General features: G+C 38.0%; 1 protein-coding gene across 1 annotated transcript in view; it reads left to right on the forward strand.

Annotated features, from left to right (window-relative positions):
* TfIIB (transcription factor IIB) overlaps positions 1 to 20,104 on the forward strand; it is a 28,637-nt gene that overhangs the window by 356 nt on the left and 8,177 nt on the right. The window contains exons 2-4 of the mRNA XM_076200624.1: positions 14,242 to 14,352; positions 16,078 to 16,264; positions 18,459 to 18,572. Coding sequence (XP_076056739.1) covers positions 14,242 to 14,352; positions 16,078 to 16,264; positions 18,459 to 18,572 — 412 coding nt within the window. The remainder of the gene's footprint in view (positions 1 to 14,241; positions 14,353 to 16,077; positions 16,265 to 18,458; positions 18,573 to 20,104) is intronic.

The raw sequence follows: 20,104 nt of genomic DNA on the forward strand, positions 1-20,104 counted from the left end.
CCATCGTTGAAATCTGGAAAATGTCTCTGTTTATCTATGATACAAGCTTTCAACAAGTGGTAAATAATGTTACTTAGTTGTTTATATCATAATATCTGAAACGAATTAATTCGGGAGTTGTAAATTAGAACACCATTTTGAAGTGAATCTTTCCTAAAGTATGTTTTATTATATACTTCCGAAATATATATATATAATCCTTGTAATATTGATTTTGATATCAGTTGACTTGGTCTTTGTGTTTTGTGTTTGTCAAAGTTAGATTGTTGTCTTATCAAGTTTTTATAGCTTGTGTATGTGTGCATATATATTTATAAATCTTACTGGTTATGGGATAGCCTGGCATTTGTTAATTATTGTGAAATATTTCTTATTTTTTTTTTTTATCTATAAACCTATTGATTGCAATTGGCTCTAGCTGACAAACTGTATCCACTTGAAGTATCAGTTATATTTTTATGGGTAAAATTCCAGAAACACACATGTACAGATATTCAACATGAAATTTGTGTTGTCCAATAGCTCCTAACCAAACCTAACTAAACTATTCCATAGAAAAAAATGGATCTTTCAGTTAGAAAAAAAAAGTAAAAAGTGCATTTGTTAGAAACTGGAACTGAACAGATTTATGTACGTAGTATAGCCATAATAGATACATTAGTAGACTGAAATGGTACACGGGAATTTGTTTAATTGCTTAAATAAGTAGATGCCTAAGAGTGTTATGAGAAACAGAAATTTGGGGATCCAAAATAAAAGTTGTGTGGATGAGTAATCCATGACACTAATAGAGTAGGGCAGTTCTCATTTTTTTCCCGTAATAGTACCCTGAAAGTTTTCTATGGTGCCGTCTTCCTACAAGATCATGGTTTTCACAGATTTTATCACTTAAAAACCTATGACAAACACAATTCAGGCACGCTAGACCAAGATTGTTATTTTTATTTATTTAATTGTTATTACTTATTTCTATTTTATTTTGTCAACAAATTATGGACTGAATGTTGCACTTAGAGAAAGTCGCAAATAATGATGGGGCAACTCCTGGCCCAGGTCGAGGGAAAGGATTCATCATGCAAGTCAAAATGCAGCTGCCACTAGACAGTTTTCATGTAGGGAACATCAGAGGGCTTTACCCGCAAAACAACCAGCGCAAAGTCCCTTTGATAGAAGAAACTATAAGAAAAGAGAAGTCAGTCTTTCTAATCCTCACAGAAACACATAAAAACACTCTGGATGTAGAAATTAATATACATAACTTCACCATATCCAGAACTGATAGGGTGGACAGAAGTCACGGAGGTGATGCCCAATACTTCAGGGAAGACATGACAGCAAATGCAGAAGCACTTATATCCCTCTTCAGATGGCACAACTGAATTACTGGCAGTACATGTAAGGAAAATTGACACCTTTATAGTGAACATTTACAAACCATCAAACACTGGTGAAGAAAAATTCTGGGAAGTAATAACAAATATATGGACATTCCTGCAAAAATTGCCAACCCCATCCAAGGAGGTCATCATCACAGGGTATTTCAATTTACCATGTATATCATGATTATCAACAACACATTGGACCTGCCAAGTAATGTCGTAACACATTAGTAAATACATTAAAAACCTACTGTTGATTGGATTTAAGAAAAGAAAGGAAATAACAATTTCCGTATATTTTGATCACTGTCTTTGTTCTGCTGAAGAGGATCACAGACATTGGACCTGGTACAAAGCATTAACTTTGACCTAGTCCACTCCTGTGAAATAATTAAAACAACATTGACCACAACCTCATCAAAGTATACACCAACACCCTTGAGGCTTACAACCATAAATCAGCATACAAGCTCTTCACTTGTTGACCTCAACTTTTACAGTGAAGAAATTAACTGGGATAAACTAAGAAGGGAACTTGAAACAGACTGGATAACCCTTTTCATAGATAAAACCTCAGATGGATCACCGGCTGCCTTCATGGCAAGATGCACTGAGATATGCATGAACAGTGCACCCGACAGAACTCCCATGAATGACAGGCCGAAGAAACGGATCCCCCAGTGCAGAGAACCTTAATAAAGCAGAAATCTAAGATAAGAGCAAAGCTTACTAAGACATCACATCCACTCGGAATCAACAAACAAAAAATGGATCTCGAGAGTATAGAAAGAAAGGTCATCCTATTGTACAAGGAGTTTGGAAGAATCAAAAGGAATAGCAAACATCCTGAAGAAGAGCAAATTCTTTTATTCCTTTGCCAAAAAGAAACTCGAGGCTACATCCGCCTTAGGTCCATTCCTAAAAGAAAATGGTGAACTAGAGAACCAGCCAGGGGAAATTGTCAAAATTATTAACCCGATAACTGCACAGTAGGGCTTTGTCAGTAATACCTGTAAAGTGTTAGTTTTTCAGAGTAAAAAAAATCTCATAAGAAAGTTTTACTGTGATAAAATGAAGGCTTACATGGAAAAGTATAAGGAAACCAAATATTTTTTAATTGTCCATTTATTTATTTATTTATTTTTTTTACAGGAATAATTTTTGTATAAGTTATCTTGTATCTTACATGATTAGAAATAGAGGGTTGTGAGTTGTGCAGAAGTAACTGACCTGATCTCTGTGATCTCAGAGAAGAATTAAGGGATGTGTATGACTCGTTCTCTCTGGGATGCCAAACTTCGTTGTAAGACAAATGGGGAGTGAAATATAGTTTTCATGTCATATGATGTATGTTGCAGTTACACACTGTTCATCCATATGATGTATGTCACAGTTTACGGGTTAAGCACCAGTACAAAAGTGCATTGATGAAGAGAAGAAAATTAATAACCCATATTCATTCTTTGAAGAACCTCAAAGGGGAACACACATGCTTTCGACAGTTGCAATAACAACAGCAGACATAATTGCTGCAATTGATGACATAGCACTAAATTTGGCTTCCACCTGCAAATCCTAAAACAATGCAGACACCAATTAGCCTTGCCGCTGAAACTATTGTGAAAAAGATCATTGGCAGCTGGTTCAGTGCCACATGCACTCGGACTTGGTCCGATCACATCAGTCTTTAATCTCTTCAGTGCAAGTCGAATATTCGTGCTCACGTTAGCTGCCTGATGTACGATGATACTTTACAATACATGTGTAAATGTCTGCTCTGTCTATTTAAATCGGTAGCTGACGAACAACTGTTCGCTGGCCGCGCCCTCTAGCCACACATAACTTTGACATCATGGTCGTCACACAAGCCAGCAACCCGGCTCATACATGCGATGATACATACAAACAATGTGCATTATAAAATATAAAGTTACAGCTGTTATACTCATTCTCTTTCACCCAGAATGTAAACACCGAAAAAGTGATCAAGCCTGTTCATCGAATAAGAAGGTCACTTAGCTATGACTACAAAATAAATATAATCAGGAAGCCGATGCTGGTATCCTCATATACTCTATTGCAACTCATGATGCCTACATAGATGTCATTGCATTCAAGGGGTTAAGGGAAGTAGTAATTGTTATTCAAAAAACTACAGACAAGGGGTGTTAACATCACATATAATAAAGAAAATTGAAGGACCAATATGATCCAGAGTCGTCAGCTACATTGAAGACAGGAGTGTTCAACGATGGACTGCGTGGTTTCAGAAAAGGATGCTCCTGGCTTTCATAGCTGCAGACTTTACAAGAAAGTGCTACACAGAGAGATTCACATCATTATCTATACCTGGAAGATTAGAAAACGAGATCCCTAACGTCAACATCACAGGAAAGACCCACCCAAGAAGAGGAAGGCTGTGTTATGTCAAGACCACCCCTAGAACATCTCAAAGAATTAGAACCCTGAAACACCTCAGTTTCACCTACAAAGGAACAAGACTCTTCAACTGGATCCCGTCAAAACTCAGGCACCTGGAAGTGGTGTATCACCTGAACCCTTCAGACACCACCTGGATTCCAAACCAATCACCCCCGTTAGGATACCCAAGCTCCAACTCCAACAGCTTGCTACACTGGATCATTGAGGGAAGATAGCTGGCTGGCCTCAATGGAGATCCATCTCAGCTGAGTCAATAACTGACGAAATGAACTTTAAGGTAATCATGTCTGGGAAAATTAAATTCATTTCTTTGTCCCACTGTAAAGTCACTGATGAAAAATGTTAGATGAAGTACATTTATACATTGATTATGGGCAGATTTCTGTAAACATTATTTTATAAATGTATCACAACAAAGATATGTCGTAGCACATATGTAAAATAATACTGATGACCCACTTTCGGAGAAGAATAAGCGAAGATATAGAGATCTGTATATTTCGATCACTTACTGTGATCCTCTTTGGCAGATATGAGTTACAAAGTACAGAACAATGTGTATTTATAGTAAAGCAGTGAGGTAGCATGAGGGGACGAGGCTCAGGTCAACACGCCCGGCACGCATGCTCGCATCTTGGTGGCTCAGGTCACATGACCGGCGTTGCATGGGCCTTGGTGATTTTTGTCCACCGCTAATGTTGATGGTAACATTTTATTTATGGCAAAAGAAGAAATACAGTCTGGTGACCATTGACCATGGCTGTAGAAAATCTCACAAATCGTAAGGATGTCATCATATCCAGAGCAGATAAGGGAGGGAAATTAGTTATTCTTAATAACTTAGAATATGAAAACAAAGTTCATGATCTATTACAAGATAAAAACACATATGAACAACTATCAAAAAATCCTCTAAAAAGCACTGCTTCAGAATTTAACAAACAATCCATTAAAATCTTAGGCAAAGACACGTTCCAAAAACTGAAAGTCATTAATCCCCAGTTGCCCAACTTTTACGGTCTTCCAAAATTGCACAAAGACGGCATTCCCCTCAGACCCATCATATCAAATAGGAATTCTTGTACACATAAGACCTCAAAATGGCTCACACAAATACTATCACCGTATGTAGGTTGTTTCTCAGAGTCTCACATAAAACACTCAGAAGACTTTATAAGAAAGATCAAAAGTCACAACCTACCTAGTAGTAGAAAATTACTAAGTCTAGATGTAGTTTCGCTATTCACCCAAATTGATGTAACGGTAGTCTTAGAGTTTTTGAAAGTAAAATTACAACCATACCAGAACCAGCTACCACTGCCACTAGATAAAATATTAAGTTTAACACAACTTTGCGTCAACACCAATGTTTTTTCATTCAAAGATCTTTATTATAAACAGAAATTCGGATGTTCCATGGGCTCTAATCTCTCGCCAGTTCTAGCCAACTTATATATGGAATATTTTGAATCAGTGCTATTACCGGAAATTAAACCACCCGCCATGTTTTGGCATAGATATGTAGATGATATCTTTACGGTTTGGGATGATGAATGGGGATCATTCCAAGAATTTCACAACCAGCTCAATCACCTAACGAACAATATTAAATTCAAGGTGGAATGGGAATTAGATCACAAATTACCTTTTCTAGATATTTTAATAATAAGAAATGCGGAGTCACTGTCCTTCACAGTTTATAGGAAGCCCACCCACACAGGGAGCTACCTACATTTCTTTAGCCACCATCCTGACAAAATAAAATATAGTGTAGCTTCAGGCCTATTCTTACGGGCTTTGAGAATTTGTAGCTCCCAATACTTAGATTTGGAACTAAATTCAGTGAAAAAAATCAACTAACAAAATTAGGATACCCGCCGTGGTTTTTACAAAAAGCTCTTAGCAAGGCCAAAATTAGTTTTCACAAAACAGATTCCCATTCCGCCATGAATCATCATTGGGATAATAGAAGCATAAAATTGCCTTTTAACAAATCAATCCATGAATTGTCTCACATGTTACCAAAGGAAAAGGTAAATTTTATCTTCCATTATCCTAATAATTTGTTCAGTAAAGTTGTCAATATACATCATAGATCCAAGAGTAATACAACTCCTGGAGTTTATAAATTACCTTGTTTAGATTGCAATGATGTATATTGGGGACAGACGGGTCGAGATCTCAATACCAGGGTTAAGGAGCACAAGAACTCTGTTAAATACGGACAGGAAAATTCTGCAGTATTTCAGCACGTCGCCAATAAAAACCACCGAATAAATTGGGACGATGCTGAAATAATTTATAAATCCAAATGTAGTTTCAGAAGAAAAATAGTAGAATCCTCCTTAATAAATAATTTCCCAAATTATAACATTTCCCATGGTCAATGGTCACCAGACTGTATTTCTTCTTTTGCCATAAATAAAATGTTACCATCAACATTAGCGGTGGACAAAAATCACCAAGGCCCATGCAACGCCGGTCATGTGACCTGAGCCACCAAGATGCGAGCATGCGTGCCGGGCGTGTTGACCTGAGCCTCGTCCCCTCATGCTACCTCACTGCTTTACTATAAATACACATTGTTCTGTACTTTGTAACTCATATCTGCCGAAGAGGATCACAGTAAGTGATCGAAATATACAGATCTCTATATCTTCGCTTATTCTTCTCCGAAAGTGGGTCATCAGTATTATTATAAATGTATATTGAGACCATATAAATGAGGAAGTTGGAGAGGAGTCTACGCCAGGAGGCATATAGCTGAAGCCAAAGCCAAAGCCATTACCTTTTCTCCATGTGCTTAGACCAGCATTTCTCAACCTTTTACCCTTGCGTAATCTTTAAAATAAATTGCATATCTCAAGGAACTCCTATGCAAAAAAAAAAAACATATACCATATCTTTCTCATTTTATTTTCATCATAATGATAGGTTAGATAGGATGATGTCTATATTACATTGATGAAGGTGGAAAAAGAAGTCACGGGTCTAGTTCCGAGTTTTTGAGTTTATTCCTGACCGGTTTCGCTCTATGCTTCAGAAGAAAGAGCGAAACCTGTCAGGAATAAACTCAAAAACTTGGAACTAGACCCGTGACTTCTTTTTCCACCTTCATCAACTTGTCACAATGTCCCAGCTATGTTACATTATTACAATAATCTTTTGCGGAACCTTTCTAGGCTATTGGGGCGGGTAGCAGTCACAGCTAGGAATCAGAGAGGAGTGCAGGCCAAGACAAAAGTCATGATAATCCAGTAGAACCCTGTTTGGGAAACACTAGAATTGGAAATTATAGATATTTCATGAGTGAGGAATATGGAGGTGAGGCAGAGAACGGGGTAAGAAGTGAGCTGTTGAATTGGTTAGATCAAAGAGTGCCGAGGTGGTTTGGGTATACTTGAACTTGATATTTAATGATGTGGAGAGGCAATGCTGAGCTGTGTGCCCAGAGCTGACATCCCTGTGCTGCAGGTGCTTATGGTCTGGTAGAGAATTTGTTGCTGCTCTTCAGAGTGCTGCATATCCCAGTATGAAGGGCTTGTCTATCACAGTCCTCGGGATATTGTCCAGTCAGGCTTTGAAATTTTCAATAGTACAGTCAGGGTAACCAAAAACTTTTGGAAGAACATAGGAATGGAGAAGACTGCAAGAGACCATAAGGCCTACACTAGGCAGTTCCATGGCCCTTACCACTTGTAATCCCTATCCATAAGTTATCAGATCTTCTCTTGAGACAGCCAGTTGTTTCAGCACTCGCTACATTGTTACTAAGTCTATTCCATTCATTAATAACTGTTGGGAAACCAGCTCGTACATATTTCCTTCTTAAATCTAAATTTAAGTAATTTTGGACCTTGATAAAATAGGCTCGATACAGGAAGGTTTTTTCATGGTGGATGCATAAGCTGGGGGCACCCATCTACATTTGTGGCCTGTCGTCATTCTCCTATGATTTTGGTTCCATTTTCCTTTGGGGTGGGTGTTCAAGAACTTTTTTTATTCTAGGATTTTCCGTATGTATATGATTATGTGCCATTCTCGACATCTCTGCTCTGAATAAAGGCCCAGTTTTTCAAGTCCTTGCCAGTAGGATAGGTTCTTCAGTCTCTTGATTTATTTAGTGTAGGGCCTTTGTATGACTCGAGATTCTTTATCCTTTGCCTTGTGAGAAGACTGCAGTTGGTTGCACAAAAATCCTCCAGAGTTATTATACTATGCGATGATGGCTGAGTCGTAGTATCAATACCTCCTGAGTTTTTTTTTTTTTTTTTTTCTCTCTCTCTCACTCCTTTCTTTTACTTGTTATTTGCAGTTTTTATTTTCTAATTTGCCTTAGGATTTATATATATATATATATAATTTTTTTTTTTTTTTCTTTTTTCCCTCTCGGTATTTTCTTCTCATTATGATGGTGTTCCCAGTAGATGTTCAAGGTCTTCACTATGATGTTGAGTTTCTTGTATCAGTGATATTCTTTTCTCATCCAATTATGAAAGTCACTAGGTTTTCCTCCTGCATGTTCAGTTTTTCTGTAAACAATGGTCAATTGTGACTTTACTCATGTGAACATCAAGACGTATGAAAAAAAATGAGTGAAGAAAGGGTAACAAAAATTGTAGAGAACAGAAATAGATGGTTAGAACTTGAGATGGAGATCAAGAATGAGATGGGTGGGTGGAATGAAGGGGCCTTGGTTTCTTGAGGAATGATCAGCATCCACATTTTTACTTTATGCACTACCCTGTCTGTATATATATATATGTTGAACAACCAAAGTATCATTACATAACTCTAGCAAGCCCCACCCTCAACTTGTACCACTCACTTTCTCCATTCCCAACCTACTTGCAGGGTCTGCTCTTGTAAAAAACTAGATCACCTTCAGCAGACTTCCTCTTGTTCCATACAACCACAATGCTCCCTCTAACATCACTCTATGAACCCTGTCATACATCATCTCCAAGTCTGTAAAAGTCCTTGAGATTTTGCCAAATTGTGTATATTTGTCTGGTTTTAAAAGATATGTTCTCTACACCCTCTTCTTCTCCTAAAGTTGCTGTTCCTTCCCAGTTACTTCCTCTCCTCCCCTTCCAAACCTCTTAGGTAACACCTCATGTACCTTACCAGCAACATGTAACACACTGATTCCTCAGATACAGTTTATATTCCTATTTATCCCTTTCCCTTTGTATGGTTGGACTATACACGCACTTCCTCAGTCCACTGGGACACATTAAACAATCTTGCTTGCCAGTTCACCAAACTTGTAATCTTCTTCATCAAACATTCTGTGTGACACACACCCAACCTAGATTCCTTACCAGGTTTTGTCACTCAGTGCTCATTGAATCTCCTCTTTTCCCTGTTGCTCAGTGGTTCCCAAAGCATGGGCAGTGGGAAGTTTTAGGGAGGGCATAATGGGAGTATTGTGTATGTGTGTCTATATATATATATATATATGTATGTATGTGTGTGTTTTAATTATTATATATATAAGTATATATATATGTGTGTGTGTGTATATATATATATATATATATATATATATATATTACCTGCACGAAAAATGGGACTAGACAATTAAAAGTTCTTGGGAGGGCATAATGGGACTAATATATATCTGTGCATTTGTATATATTTATAGATATATATGTGTGTGTTTTATTTATTTATTATTTTATTTTTTTCTTAGAAGAAAAAAGTTACTTTATAAATTTTGTTATAAGCACTAAGGTTAAGCAAAAGAAACATATATACCTAATAGATAATAGAATTGAAATAGTTATAAACAAGAGTATGGCTTTACTTTGTTATGTAGTTCAAAGTTGGAGTACAAAAGATGCACCATACCAAATATTGAGAAAATTGTGTTTGCTTATGTGTGTATGTGTGGTCGGGGTGGGTATTAGAAACTCAACTGGGAACACAAGGTGCTGCAAGCAAAAAAAAAAAAAAAGTTTGGGAACCACTGTTATAACTGTATAATTTTCCTGGGTATATCCCACTGCCATAATCAAATCCTCCCTAACCTCTGCATTCAGGAAATCCCAGAAATACTTGACTCATCTTCTCATTCCCCTCGCTTCCATTGACATCTGTCCACTTGCACCATTTAACTTTTCCTCTACTTGATTCCCCCCTCACACTTTTCACTTCCTTCAAAAACATTTTATTCGTATCAAGAATTCTTTGTCAAATATGTATTCCAACTTTTCACTTCCTTCAAAACATTTTATTCGTATCAAGAATTCTTTGTCAGATATGTATTCCAACTTTTCACTTCCTTCAAAAACATTTTATTCGTATCAAGAATTCTTTGTCAAATATGTATTCCAACTTTTCACTTCCTTCAAAAACATTTTATTTGTATAAAAAATTCTTTGTCAAATATGTATTCCACCAAACGGCTGCTCTGGATGTTGCTTCCTTCACCTTGTAATTTACTTCTCCTCTCTCGTACCTCTTGCACTTCCCTAGTTCTACTTCACCACCAGTCTTCATGCGCTCACTTCTTTTCTCCCATCAGTCTCCATCCCACCATTCTCTGTCCTTCCTTCTCTTCCCTCTCATCATCCTCATCTAGCTGTCATTGCACACCTTAATACCTTGAAACATTCCTCTACTCCTGTTCTCTGTTATCCTTCACTGCCTCCCATACTTCCGTCAGCTTCTAGCATTCTTTCTCTTTTTTCCTTTTCATTTAATTTGCTCACCTTTGCTCCCTCCATTTTCCTCCACCTTCACTTTACCTTCACTATCAATTTACCTTTTAGATAACTATGACAGTACTCTTGTCTCTCCTGAATACATTTACATCCATAACTCACCTAGTCCTCCTTTTAGTTACAGCTACAAAATTTACCTTGTTGACCACCCTGGCATATATATAGTTATCCTTGTATCTCCTTTTGAACAGTGCTTTGTTCTATCATCCCCTTTTCTAAACACATCTGCACCATCTTTTCCCACAGTACCCGATGCTGAGGACCTCGCTACTATTCCATCTATTGGCTAATCTCTGGCATTGAGATCCCCCAACACCACAACATTTACATTACTCCCTAAACTCTCTACATACTCGTTTCAATTGGTCCAGATTGCTTCCCTATCCCATTCACTTCTCGCTAAGAGGTCTGTATGCCCTCACAAAAGCCTATATCACCCATCCCAATTCCATCTTAATCTACATTATTTTCAAAGACACTTCTCTTGTAATTAAAACAATAATATAGAGGACATGGGATTAACTTTGCAATTTTATTTTTTAGCTTAGTAAGTATCTAGAACCTAACATATCTAGATAGCCACTGATTAGAAAGGTCCATCCATATATTTTCTGCATGTGTGTATATTATATATATATATATATACAGTACTACCTCTCATTAACGGACTAAAAGGGGTGTAATGGTGTCTGTTGTATTTAATCCATTGATTTGGAGTGGTTTTTGGGTGGCATAGTGATTGCATGCACTAAACAACAACACCGAAAACACTGCAAACACAGCTGATTAACGTCCGTTAATGAGAGATGTTAGTGTGTGTATATATATACAGACGCTCCTCAACTTACGTTCCGATCGGCCGAACGTAAGTTGAAAATGAACGTAAGTTGTTACTGTACTATACATCCGTAAATTCTATTACCGTATCTTATAAAACACCCCTGAATTATTAATTATACACATAACATTGTAAAATAATAACATTAATTTCAAATAAATTAAATTCAAACAACATAAATTGAGATGGTGGAGGAGGATGAGGCAAGGCATGTTCAGTTTGTCGTTTGTGCAATGTAAACAATGGACACAGCATCATGCGCAAGTATTGTTTGAACTATGGAGAGCGCGCTAAACTAAAAAATTCACTAATTTTTTTTTACAGTCAGTTCAAACGTAAAATCGAAAAAACGTAAAACGAATGAACGTAAGTAGAGGAGCGTCTGTATATATATAAATGTATATATATATGTATATATGTATATATATATATATATATATATATATATATACATACATACATATTTCTGGGCACTTTGCTGACCCAAGCTGTATTGTTGGCGGCACTAAATTGAAAAAGCAGTGAAAGACTTTGTTTACTTAGCCAGCACTGTGACCAGTAACAACTTGGTAGACCTGGAGGTGACAAGGAGAATCCAGGCTGCTTGTGCAGCTTTCAGAAAACTTTGGAACAGTGTTTGGCATACCCGTGACCTAAAACTTGAAACCAAATTGGCAGTGTTGCAAGTTGTTGTGGTCTCAACCCTTCTCCTTCTCTATGCCCTGGAAGCCAGGGGACAAGCACTTGAACTTTGTACATCAATGACATCTGGGACAATATAATGTGGGAGGGCCACATGCCAAACATTGAGGTTCTTCACAGGGCTAAGGTGCCCAGGATTGAAGTCCTTCTGGCTGTAGCCGACATGAGATGTGCCAGACGTGTGGTCAGGATGGAGGACGATCGCATATCCAAATCTGTGATGTATAGTGAGTTGCATGATGGCACACATTCTGTTGGTCGACAGAAATAGCGCTTCAAAGATGTCCTCAAATGCAATTTAAATGTTGCCTCAATCCTAGTTGACTGGGGAGACTTGGCCAGTGACAGAAAACACTTCAAGACCCTGCTCAAGGGTGTCGTAGAGCTAATTTTGCAGAATTTATGGGAAGCTTACCAAATAGCAAGGGAGAGGAGAGAGAACACCTATACCAGATTCCACAGTCATCTGTCCTCGCTGTGGCAAGCAGTGTCAAGGACAAGTTGGAATAGCTTTGTACTTATGTGCAAAACACCATTGCTAACGTACACACATTGAATTAAAAAAAAGCCTGTATGTTTTATCAACTCCTTTGTAGAAGTTGCCTGGAAACCATCATTATTATTATTATATATATATATATATATATATATGTATGTATGTAAACAATCAATGCAAAATAACCACAAGAGAAGGGAAACCTGTAGAGAGTAAGTACTTTCATATATTACATCTTCATACAAGATGCATTTAGTCTGAAGATGTAATATACGAAAGTACTTACTGTCTACAAGTTTCCCTTCTGTGGTTATTTTGCATATATACATATATATATATATATATATACACATACATACATACATACATACATATACATACACACTGGTGTCTCAAAATTCAACAAGGTTAGAGGTGTTTTGAGGCATTGGGATATGATTTTTTGAAACTTGAATCATGTCCGTCTTAACAGACCTATATGTTTGCTAAGATGGTGCTGATTTTCATCTTGACACCTGGTAAAATCACATTTCAATGCCTCAAAAACTGCCCTAACCATGTTGAATTTTGAGATCCGTGTGTGTGTGTTTATATGCAGTGTGTATATATATATATATATATATATATATATATATATATATATATATATATATGTATATATATATATATGTATATATATATGCATCTCCAGGCAACCATAAATAAAATAAAACACCCCATAGTAAAATTGAATGACCAAATCCTTCTACTGAAAAAAAAAACTAAAGTTCTAGGCCTTACATTTGATACATACAACTTTTAGCACATATATCTAAGACTTGACAGCAAAAATAAACAAGAAAATAACCCTGCTAAAATCCATCACTAACACTGACTTTGGGCAACAGAAGGAAATTCTAATAACCATCTACAAGCAATTCATAAGTACCATCCTTGACTGTGGTTGTACAGCGTGATTACCAACAATCAGCAAATTGAACATAAACAATTTACAAACTCTACAGAAAGGAGTACTGAGATTAATAACAGAAAGTACCAAAGCCATCCTTATTAGACACCTTTAATCAGAAACCAAAATTCCCCCATAGAACACCACATGAAAATGACAGGAATATAATTCTAAGCTAGAACCTTAAACACTACATACCTTTAACACTACATTTCACTAGCACCACCAACATGAAGCAACGAAAAACTACACCAGCAGCAGTCTATTCAAACCTCTATAATATCCTATCTCCTATACTGTACAAAACATCCCCACAGAAACATACACACTCAGATTACTGAACAAGCCCTTCAAGGATGACTTCCAATGGCTCCAACAACAATCCTCAGACATAAACCCCATAGAAAAAAAACCCTTCCATGTTAAACAAGAACCACACTGGCATGCCTGCACTCAAGACACACAGAATAGGGCTGGCCACAGATTCAAACTGCCCAAAATGCAAGCACCACACAGAAGACACAGAACACCTTAGTACAATTCCTCAAACACATTCCCCAAACAACACAATATATCTTCGTTGAGAGATATATGCTCCCGACTGGAGGCTGTTGCCAGTTACGTGGAAGCCGCAGGTCTTCTGCAATAGAAACCAGGGGCAATTGATTGATATGTATATACATTAACATTTATTTTTTTTCTTGCAGAGGTCGCTTTAATGAAGTATGCTGTCCGCAGCATCCAGAAGCCCATCTTATTGAAGATTATAAAGCTGGAGACCAAATATGTTCAGAATGTGGGCTGGTTGTTGGAGACAGGTGTGTACATTGTCATAGATTATGCTAGTTAAGTACAGTGAAAATTTTTGATACTTAAGAAACATACTGGGTTATATGTTTTCTTATGGGGGGGGGGCTTCCTTAAGGAAGCCTTACCTCAGTGGAGTTGGAATGCATGTGTCAAAGCCTATGCTTATGCTTAGACTTGTTGTGTAGAATGCATGCTAGTGACCAAGTCACTGATGGTATGTAATGTCAATGTCTATAAGATGTGCCCACATACTACACTAATGATATCTTAGCTCTTGCCCATCTACTAACCAAGTAGTTCTTTGGTGATGACATATGATGGTGGGGGCAGGAGGTAATCTCTGGGAGCCTCTAATCACATCCCACATGTGGATAGTGCAGGTAGAGTGGTTGATCTGCTCTGAGATGAAACGCCACTACAGCCCAGCAACCACTTGCATGTCTGAGCAACTCTTTTTCAGAATCCACTCTGCCCACCCCACATGAGGAGAGGACTAGAGCAAGCATCCTAAATATAACATGTTCTTTTCCACTTGACTGAAGAACATTCCCCAGCAAGAGCATCAGCATTCACCCTGTCACAGCTATATGGCTCTGAAATTCATGGTGTGTGTCTGGGATGATTTTGCATCAAACCAGCCCTCCATGAGACTTGTTCAAGGCCTGTTACTAGCATGATTATGAAAGTCATCTCCAAACTCAGTTGGAATAGTTTTTGGTTATTCTCAAGTTCTTTTCAACCCAAATCCAAATCCTCTTCCCTTTCCTCATGCCCTAAACCATCATCAGTATTTCTGTCCTCCCCAAACATTGATACGTATTTACCTAGTTGTAATATACGGGAGGAGAGCTATGCTCGTGGTGACCCGTCTTTGCATCTCTCCGCATCAAGTTTTATCTTAAAATCTTGTATAGTGTTTGCACATACTGTTTTGTTGTCTAATTTGTTCCATGTATTTGTGTAGACACACAAAGGTGAGTAGTTACCTGACCATATTCCTCACACCCTCATCTTCTGTCAGTATAAACCCTCAACCTGCCCTTCACTAAAGACTAACAATTCTCACCCTTCTACCTTCCATCAAACTTGTAGCTTCATAGACGTATCATTACATGCATGACCTTGCCTTTGAACGATGTATAATACTAGACCTACACTATAGCAACCAAACATATGTACAGCATTAGGATTTTAACAGCAGAAACACGTATCGCTATATACTAACTCATCAGAAATTCACTTAAAATGCATCCACAGCATCAAGAAAACAAAATCATCTTATAAACATTGTCATATCAAGAACTTGTCTTCACAATCTTTGGTAAGTCAAAAATTTTGAGATTATTATATTTTATCAGACTAATGTTCTCCCCTTTTGTCTGTTAAATCAAAGGATGTGTGTAATAATTCCAACGTTATTCAACATGAACATCTACAATAACCTAACCCCAATACTCCACAGTGCATCTTTTACTGGTGTCTTACAAAAACAATCATTCCACAAAATATTGCTTAAATCTAAACTTCACCAAATTCCCCCAGAAATCAACCCAGCAGAGAAATCCTTCCACTGTATAAACAAGATTTTGCGGGCATGCAGACATTCATGTTACCACTCCACGCCACTTTCGGACTAAACCATTGGTCATGGCCATGGTTGATTTCTTGGGGTCTGTGGGTTGCCTTTCAGAGAGAACCAAGGCATTGGATTGATTTGATACTTACCATTACAGAGTAATTGATGTTGGTTCAGAATGGAGAACATTCAGCAATGAAAAGGCTAACATCAATCCATGTCGTGTTGGTGGTCCAGAAAATCCCCTACTAAATGGGTCAGATCTTTCTACAATCATTGGACCAGGCACAGGCGGGGCTTCTTTCGATGATTTTGGTGGATCCAAATATCAGAATCGCAGATCGGTAAGACACGGATAGTTCAGTATTTCCCTGTCCTACTATCTTGTATATTGGATGCTTAGTTTCATTTCTGCTTATTTTAAATATGATGACATTTCAACTTTGTGACTTTAATACTTATCATAGAACATTTGATCCAAATAAAGTAAGTTGCATTGGTATTTGTGAAGGGGCATTATGAATGTAAATAAACAAGAAGTTGGAAGAGTTACTCAAAACAGTCAGGAAGTTGAACAAGTGGGAAAATGTGAGTCACAGAGAGAGTGAGAGAAGAATTGTTTCGAGTTTCGTGGTTTGAAAACTCACAACCCAGAAGTTGCTGGCAATAGTTCTTGGACTCGAACATTGATCTTTCTGGGAAGAAACTTTGGACAGCTGTGGGCCACGGTCCAGAGTTATCTTATAGCATTGATAAAATATAGAATATTCAAAGTTTTTAAATATCTAAATAGTATGTTGGCAATACTTTTACTTTTCTTTTGCTTCTATATCAGGTCATTGGAAAAGTCCAGTATTACAATTGTATAACAAGGTCAGGTATTACAGACATGCAATGCTGAAAGTCAGATGTTACAGATATGCAACTTTGAAATGTCTTAGTAGTTAGTTAATACAGTGAGACCTCTCATTGATGGACGTTAATTAGCTGTATTTGTGGTGTTTTCGGTGTTTTTAGTGCGTGCTATCACTCTGCCACCCAAAAACCACTCCAAAACACCAAAAGCATCGTGAGAACACCGCAAACACAGCTAATTAATGTCCGTTAATGAGAGGTCTCACTGTAGTTAAGTTTTGGTCACAGGGTGCAGTGATTCACCAACTTCTACATCAGTTAGCAAAAATTTTTGACTAATGATCAGTAGATGGACTTCATTTCTGTGCTTTGTGATGTCTTTTTTAGTTTTGGATTAATCAAAGTATGATCCAGATATGGATGATGATGTGACTGCAGGAGGAGTAATGGGCGGGGCGCGGGGGGTGGGGTAGTATGTGTGAGTAAATTTTGACGCAGCACGAAGGGATTTCTCCCCGTCCTCTCCTTATATGCAAAGGGGGACGGAGAGGGGGGGTCGCCGATTAAATGAAGCGGCCTTGCTGTGGATGTACTGTGTCTTGCGACACTGCTTCTGACCCAGGGCGGTGGGCAGGGTTCAGGGATGACCCGTCATCCAGGAGGTGCTCAGATGAGAGGAAGGGTGGGAGGGGTGTGGAGTGTATTTAGGGATGAAATGGGTGGGAGTGTTTTTATGCCTTTCCCTTTGTGGCTACCTCCCTTGGAAGGGGGAAAAAGCCTTGGTATATGTATGTATGTATGTATGTATGATCCAGATAGAAATTTGTGGGGTCTGCCTATATTTTTGCTTCCTTCTTCAAAAGACTTTATTCTTACTACATTATGAATGTGATAATATAAATTATGAAAAATTTGGAGGACTTGCTAAATGACTTAATAATGTGAGAAAATGGTGGAAAAATGGAATTGATAGATCTTGGGCAGTGAAGGATGTAAATGTATTGGGCTGATATTTTCTGGTAGTAAAGAGGGTTGGTGACACGGAAGATGAGAGAAGTTGTGTGGCTGATTCTTAGGAAGCAAAACAATATGTTAAATCAAAGAAGATGAGCGAAATTGTGGCTCTTTCTTGGGAAGCAAAACAATATGTTAAATCAAGGAAGATAATAAAATATGTGGCTCACTCTTAGGAAGCAAAACAAAATACTCAATCAAGGAAGTATTCACCCAACATTTTTGTTTAAGGCCTAATGTACAGTACGTCAGTTAGGAGAGGGATGGAAGGATTGAATAAAGAATGTGTATAGGCAAACCTTAACCCCTTCCATACGGTGCCGCACACGTAGGCGTCATGGACTTAGATCTCGGTGGCAGCAGCCAATGCCAGCCGTACGACGTGTCGTAATAATACTCGCATCATAAAATATAGTCACCGCTTATATCGATCGTTCTCTCTTCACCCGTGAATTTTGATAACCATAGAAAATGCGATTACAAAAGAATTAGAAAGAATGTCATTATGGAGGGGCGACTACAATAAATATAATCAAGACGCCGATATGGCAGCCTCGCGAATACACTCGCTCCCCATGACGCCTACGTGTGCGGCACCGTATGGAAGGGGTTAATGTCAATAAGGATTGAAAAATTCGCTCGACTAAACAATATCTTCACATTTGACAGATGAGCAGCTCAGACAGAGCACTAATCAATTCCTTCAGAGAAATCAGCAACATGGCAGACAAGATCAACCTTCCCAAGACCATTATTGAAAGAGCTAATGTTCTTTTCAAACAGGTAAGTTTTTTATAATGTTTTATAGATTAAAGTAGATTGGAGAATGGGTGTGTGTAGATGATACTGTGATGCAAAGAAGGGAGGGGGGGGTGATGGGTGGGTTAGGGAGTGGTTTTGTGTGAATGATATATTGACGCATCCAGAAGGGATTTCTCCGTCTTCTATTTTTCTGCATGAAGGGATGGATAATTGGGGTTGCCAATTAAATGAAGTGGCCTTGCTGTGTCGATTTCTCCCTGTCTTCTATTTTTCTGCATGAAGGGATGGAGAATTGGGGTTGCCACTTAAGTGAAGTGGCCTTGCTGTGTCAATTTCTCCCTGTCTTCTATTTTTCTGCATGAAGGGATGGAGAATCAGGGTTGCCAATTAAGTGAAGTGACCTTGCTGTGTCGTGCTGCATTGCTTCTGACCCAGGGTAGTGGGCGGGATACAGGGTTGACCATGAGGAGCTAAGGTGAGAGGGAGGGAGTGGTGGAGGATGAGAATGGAATTGGTGGGGATCAAATGGTTATAAACTGGACAAATTTAGATTTAAGAAGGAAATAGGCAAGAATTGGTTTACTAATACGGTGGTCGACGAATGGAATAAACTTAGTAACCATGTAGTAAGCGCTGAAACTATCTGTTGTTTTAAGAGACAAATTAGACAACTTTATGGATGGGGATGACAGGTGGTGATGGATACGGAGCTGCCTGGTGTAGGCCTTATGGTCTCTTACAGTCTCCTTCATTCTTATGTTCTTAAGGATTGGAGTGGGTATGTGGCTTTTGGCTTTGGCTACCTCCCTGGAAAGGGGGAAAAAAGTCCTTGATATATAGATTAAATCGTACTTGAAGCCTCTTATTGATTGAAAAATCTTAAGGCACTTAAGGTTTATATTGTTTACAGTTATGAAATTCATAAATGCATGTTCAACACAATGAAGGATGGTTTAGGTTACATTGTTTCTTCCTTGGTAAGAATTTCAGTGTCAACCACCCCTCTCACACTGGACAAAAAACTTATATCTCAGACCACACATTTGATACATACATCCTTCAGCCTACATGCCGTAGGACCAGACAGTGAAAACAGAAAAGAAACTAAACATACTAAGATCAGTAGCAGTCTCTGTCTTTGTCTAGCAGAAAGAAGTATGAATCACATACATACATACATATACCAAGGCTCTTTCCCCCTTACAAGGGAGGTAGTCAAAAAGGAAAAGGCATAAAATCATTCCCACCCATTCCATCCCTGAATACACTCCACACCCCTCCACCCTCCCTCTCATCTTAGCACCTCCTGTTTGTTTACTGTGATTCATACTTTTTGTTCCTAAACGAAAAGTATGAATCACAGTAAATAAACAACTTAAGAGAACCGCAGTTGGTTATATCTCAACATTATATTTCTCGACAATGACAAAAAAGTCCCACAAACATCACAAAACAAAGTATTGAAAATGATAATCAGATATACTAAAACCAATAGATGAAGGTTGGTTTAGGTTATGTTGTTTCTTGCTTGAATAGTCTACCCTCTGCACATT

The sequence above is a fragment of the Oratosquilla oratoria genome, chromosome 17 (genome assembly GCF_046742065.1).
Source record: "Oratosquilla oratoria isolate Oo_2021 chromosome 17, ASM4674206v1, whole genome shotgun sequence".
In the NCBI taxonomy this organism is placed as follows: Eukaryota; Metazoa; Arthropoda; class Malacostraca; order Stomatopoda; family Squillidae; genus Oratosquilla; species Oratosquilla oratoria.